This window comes from Colobus angolensis, unplaced genomic scaffold, assembly GCF_000951035.1.
Source record: "Colobus angolensis palliatus isolate OR3802 unplaced genomic scaffold, Cang.pa_1.0 Scaffold32, whole genome shotgun sequence".
Lineage (NCBI taxonomy): Eukaryota > Metazoa > Chordata > Mammalia > Primates > Cercopithecidae > Colobus > Colobus angolensis.
The window spans coordinates 2621581-2626520 of NW_012116488.1; the positions used below are offsets into that span (position 1 = coordinate 2621581).

General features: G+C 59.7%; 1 protein-coding gene across 2 annotated transcripts in view; it reads right to left on the bottom strand.

Moving 5' to 3' along the window:
• Window positions 1-2143: 2143 nt before the first annotated feature.
• The window catches only part of TNFAIP2 (tumor necrosis factor, alpha-induced protein 2), a 14029-nt gene continuing 11232 nt past the window's right edge, over window positions 2144-4940 (bottom strand). For both annotated transcript variants that reach the window (XM_011951428.1, XM_011951427.1), the window contains one exon: window positions 2144-4322. In XM_011951428.1, the coding sequence (XP_011806818.1) occupies window positions 4181-4322 (142 nt within the window). In that variant the 3' untranslated portion in view covers window positions 2144-4180. The remainder of the gene's footprint in view (window positions 4323-4940) is intronic.

Below are 4940 nucleotides of genomic sequence, written 5' to 3' on the forward strand. Positions count from 1 at the left end.
AGCGCACAGCTGCGAGTGCGGACAGACCTCTCCCCGTTAACTTGACCAAGCGCCTCCTCAGCCCTGTCTCCCCTCCCAGGCCCTCCCTGTTCCTGGAAGCAGCCCCACCGCAGCCTGGCTCCCTCGGCTGCTCTTTCCTTCAGCCCACCGAGAGCTCGCTCCATCTCACTGCACAGTGGGGGCCCTTGCTGCCGCCCTCATCTCTCCCCTGGGGACCCCAGCGCCCCTGAAGGCCAGAAGGGTCTTTCCAAGGCATAAATCCCATGAGTTGAAAATCACCTCTCCAGCCCCTTCCAATCCCCTGCCATAGCTGGAAGGAGCCCGCTTACCAGCCCCCTCCTTCCTCCTGCGGGGTCTCCCGTCCAGGATCCCTTTTCCCCAGCCCTGCCATCTTTCTTTGCCTAAAACCTGAAATTCCTCCCGGTTCCACCCGCCGGCCTCCGCAAGCTCCTCCCTCCCCGGCAGCGCCCAGCCCGGGTCTGCTCCAGGCACCTCCTCAAGACCGGGCCTCCAGCTACTGACCCTTCGAGCCGCCCCTTCACCCGCAGGCACCTCCGGCCGGTCCCCCGCGCCTGCACCCAAGCTGCTTGTTTGCTTGCTCCTGGCTCCTGCAGGGAGCGTCAAACCCCGGAGCGGGCCCTGGCCGGCTGCTTCCCACCGCTGGAGGCCAGGGGCGCCCGGTGTTCCGCTGGGGCTGCGTCCTCCCGGCTCAACCCCTGCTCACAGGAACCCGGGCGGCCCGGGGTCCGTCCTTGCACAAAGGCAGCAGGCGCTGGCCCAGGCCCCGCTCCGGCCGCCCTGTCCCCGCACTGGGGGACTCGCTTCTCGCCGCCGGACAGATCCTCCTCCCCGGAGGATTTTCCTGGAGAAGTTACTGGTGCAGATCCAAGCGCTGGCGGGACAGTGACCGGGAAGGCCCCCGCCCCGAAAAGCAGGAACAGCAGGAACCTCCAGGGCGCCGCCCGCACCCTCTTCCTCCTCGCCCGGGGCCTCGCGCCCTGAACCCGCTCCTCTGCCAGGGGTGGGCGCAGCCCTGGGCGCCCATCTGGCCCCAGGTCTCGCCGCACTCGGACGACTCGGCCCGCCCTGGCCGCGCGAGGCTGAGGGTCGCTTTGGGACCTAAGTCCGCCCCCGTGGGAGAATGTGTGCCAGGGCCTGCTGACAGCTTCCATTGGGGCTCAGGGCCCGTCGCTCCCCACGCTCGCCCAGGGTCGGGGGGCCCACGCAGGGGAGGGTCGCGCTGCCCCCACTTCCCTCGACCCTGTGCTCCGAGGAGAGGAGCGGGAACCCGCCCGCCCAAGGCCCACGCTCCCCACGTGGCTCAACAAGGCCAGGACCTGGCAGCCACCTGGACCGGCCGGTCCAGGAGCCAGGAGCCGGGCAGAGGGTCTCCGCGCCTAGCCGCACTGCCCCGACCCTCCTTTCCCTCCTTTTCTCTCACTGGACTGTGGCCTCATGCCATCCGCTTTGGCCCCAAGAATGGAACTCACGGGAAAGGGCCTCCCCTTCCCACCCTAGCTCCCTGCTGTCCCAGGCCCTACTGAGGCCCACACCCTTCTTCAGGCCCACACGGCTCCCCTCGGGGCCTCCCCAGCCTCTGTGCAACCTTCATCAAGGTACCTTCTTTCCTTCCAGGGACTCTGCTGCTTCCCAAATTCTGGGCCAGATTGGCAGCGGAGAGGCCCACCCTTCCCTGGCAGCTGAGAACTCCTGTGTCCACAGCTTAGCTTCCAGGTCAATGCCAGAATCGTAAGAGTCAGGTCCCACTGTGTCCCTTGCATGGGGTTGAAATGGCTGCCCTGTGTCCACCCCACCCTCTTCCTCAGTAAAAGACGGTGAAGGAAACCCCAAAAGGTCATGGTCCCCTTTTTACAGATGAGGAAACTGAGGCACGGAAGGGTGAAGTGACTGGCCATGCCCTACAGGCAGATACTTCCAAAGCTCCTGCACAGTGAGGCGGTGGCAGGCCCTCTCCTGTCTGGACCACAGGAGCTGCTCTGGGGGCCGGGACAGGCTGGGGATTGACACACAGCCTAGGTAGACAGGGTTTGCCCAGACCCCAAGAGGCTCGCGAAGCTGCTAAGGCTGCCCGGCCAGGTCCCCCATCATCGTTCAGCTCCCAAAATAAACCACTCCACAGTCGCTTTTGAATTCTGTTTTATATCAAGCTATGAAAACCTGGACCCTGTTTAACATACATACAAAAGCAGTACTATAAAAAATAATTATTATATTAACAATATCAAACACGCTAACTCCTACAAATATACAAAGACCTTGGGCATCATCTATACCGGCCAGTTTCTGGCCACAGCTTTGTAAGCCAGTACCTGGAGAAAGGGGACGGACCCAAGAGAGCCGGCCGGAAACCCAGACTCAGCCCTGCAGAGGCATCTGCAGGGCTGAGTCATGCCTGAGTCTGAAGGGCCCCCTGTCGGGCTGAGAGGGAACTTTCAGGCCCAGGGAGGAGCAGGGCCTTACGGGTAGCACAGGCTGAGCAGGAAAACAAGCTCACATTTTCCTGGGGTACAGCGAGGTGCTCTGCAGGGCAGGGAATGAACGGAGGCTGCGGTGGGCAGAGGAATGGCCTCCCAAAGATGTCCATGTGACAGTCCCCGGAGCCTGTGACCATGTTAGGTTACACAGCCAGTGGGAATTAAAGTTGCAGATGGAACTAAGGTGGCTAATCAGCTAACCTTAAAATAGAAAGATGACCTGGGTTCTCTGGGTAGGCGCAATGCGATCACAAGCATCCTTAAAAGCGGCAGAGCAGGCCGGGTGCAGTGGCTCATGCCTATGGTCCCAGCACTTTAGGAGGCTAAGGCTACAGGATCGCTTGAGCCCAGGAGTTCCAGACAATCCTAGGCAACAGAATAAGATCCTGTATCCACAAAAAGTATATAGCTGGGCGTGGGGGATTGTCTCAGGGGATTGAGACAAGAGGATCACTTGAAGCTGCAGTGAGCCTTGATGCCATGACCAGGCCACTGCACTCCAGCCTGGGCAACGCAGCAAGACCCTGTCTCAAAAAAAAAAAAAAGTGGTAGAGGGAGGCAGGAGAGGGGAGGCCTCAATGAGGTGATGGGAAAAAGATTCAACTACCCACAGCTGGCTCTGAAGATGAAGGAGCCTGAAGTCAAGAAGTATGGATAGCCGCGAAAAATGAAAAGGCTAGAAATCAATTCTCCCCTAGAGCCTCCAGGAGCGCAGGCCTGCCGCCACCCAGATTTCAGACCCGGGTCAGCCTTCTGACCCACAGAACTGGAGGACCAAGTTTTGATCCACAAAGTTTGTGGAAACCTGTCAAGGCAACAGGAAATAAATACAGAGGCCAAAGGGTCAGAGGTGAAAGGTCAAGCTTGCCCTGCCCCTGCCCAGACCGCAGCTAGACTTCTGGGTAGCAGAGCCCACAGAGACACCCCCAGGGCCTGTCCTTGCCTCTGGGAAGCAGGAGCCTGAGATGACCCAGGAGGTCCTGGGCCCTTCTGTAGTGGACACCAAGGTCTTGGGGGACCACCCTGTGGTTGAGGCCTTGGGGGATGAAGAGGGAGGGCTCAGGGCCCCATTGCAGGGCCAGCCAGTAGGGGCCGTGGGGCCATCTGGACATGACGTCTAATGCTGGCAGTGGCCACAACACAGGACCCCACAAGCCCCTGCCAGATAAGAGTTCATCTTTTCCTTCTTTCTCTTCCAGTTCTGTCTTCCATTCCAGCCTTGCTGAACCCAGCTCACGGCGGCCCTGGGCTGCAGAGGGCAGACGGGTGAGGCTCGGCCCCTGTCTCCAGGGAGCCGGAGAGGGCCCTCGTCCCCACCCACCAGAGGACAGTCATGAGGCTGATGGTGGAGGGGCCGTGGACAGAGGTGGCCGGGGATCCCTGAGCCTGGCCACACTCTCCCTCCTGGTTCTTTCCTTGCGTGTACACGATCAGCTATTGTTTACAAAGAGTCCTTGGTGTTACCTGGTTGGCTGCCCGTAATGGGAGCTCCTGCCCTCATCGGACATGTAAACAAACCAAGGTCTGTCCAGTTCCAGCTGACAGGGTCTGCACCTCCGCCAGGGCTAGGCAGAAGCAGCATCAGAGCACAGGAGACCCGGGAGGAGCCGAGAGCCAGTGCCGCTCTTAACAGCTCCCGGCGGGGTGTGCTGGGCACTCACAAGCAGGTCAGGCCACAGAAAAAGCTAACCAACCTTTATAAGGGAAAATAGGGACCTGGAGGGCTCCTGCGCCCCCGTGCTGACATCCAAGATGCTCCGGATGCTCTTGACCTCACTGTTGGATAGGTTCCCCTTGATGGACAGGATGGCGCTCAGGTGGCCTTTGCTGGCAAAGAGAGCATCCCGTCAGCCCAGCCTGTCACCCACAGCCCTGTTCACCAGCTCCCTGCACTCCTGGCCAGTGCCACAGGGCCCCACAGCCAACGCCTAGCCCTTGAGGGGGCTGCACTTCACTCTCCCTCGCCCACGCACTCCACCTGACGGTCCCAAGAGCAGCCATGCCCCAGCCTGTGTCAGGCCTCTGCACAGGCTGCTTCCCCTGCAATGCTCTTCCCAAGCCCTGAGATGACCACCTCTTCCCACCCCTTAGGTCTCCACTAAGATGTCCACCCCCAAGAGGCTTTCTTGTCTCTAAAGTCAGCACCTCCTATTATTCAGAACCTTGGTTAAACCCTATTTGCAATTTGTAATTGTCTTTTCTTTGCCTGATTATGTCATTATTATTGCTGGCCCTCAACAGAATGTGAGCTACTTAAGGAAGGATTGAGATCTGGCTTCTCTTGTTACTTCATTGCATCCTGGTAACTAGAACAGAGGCTGACACCTAGCTGACTTCTCTGTAATTGTTGGTGGCATAGGTAGATGGATGGTGGGTGGATGAGCAAATGGATGAGAGCTAGATGGGTGGAGGGATGGGCACATGGAGTAGATGCATGGGTGGACG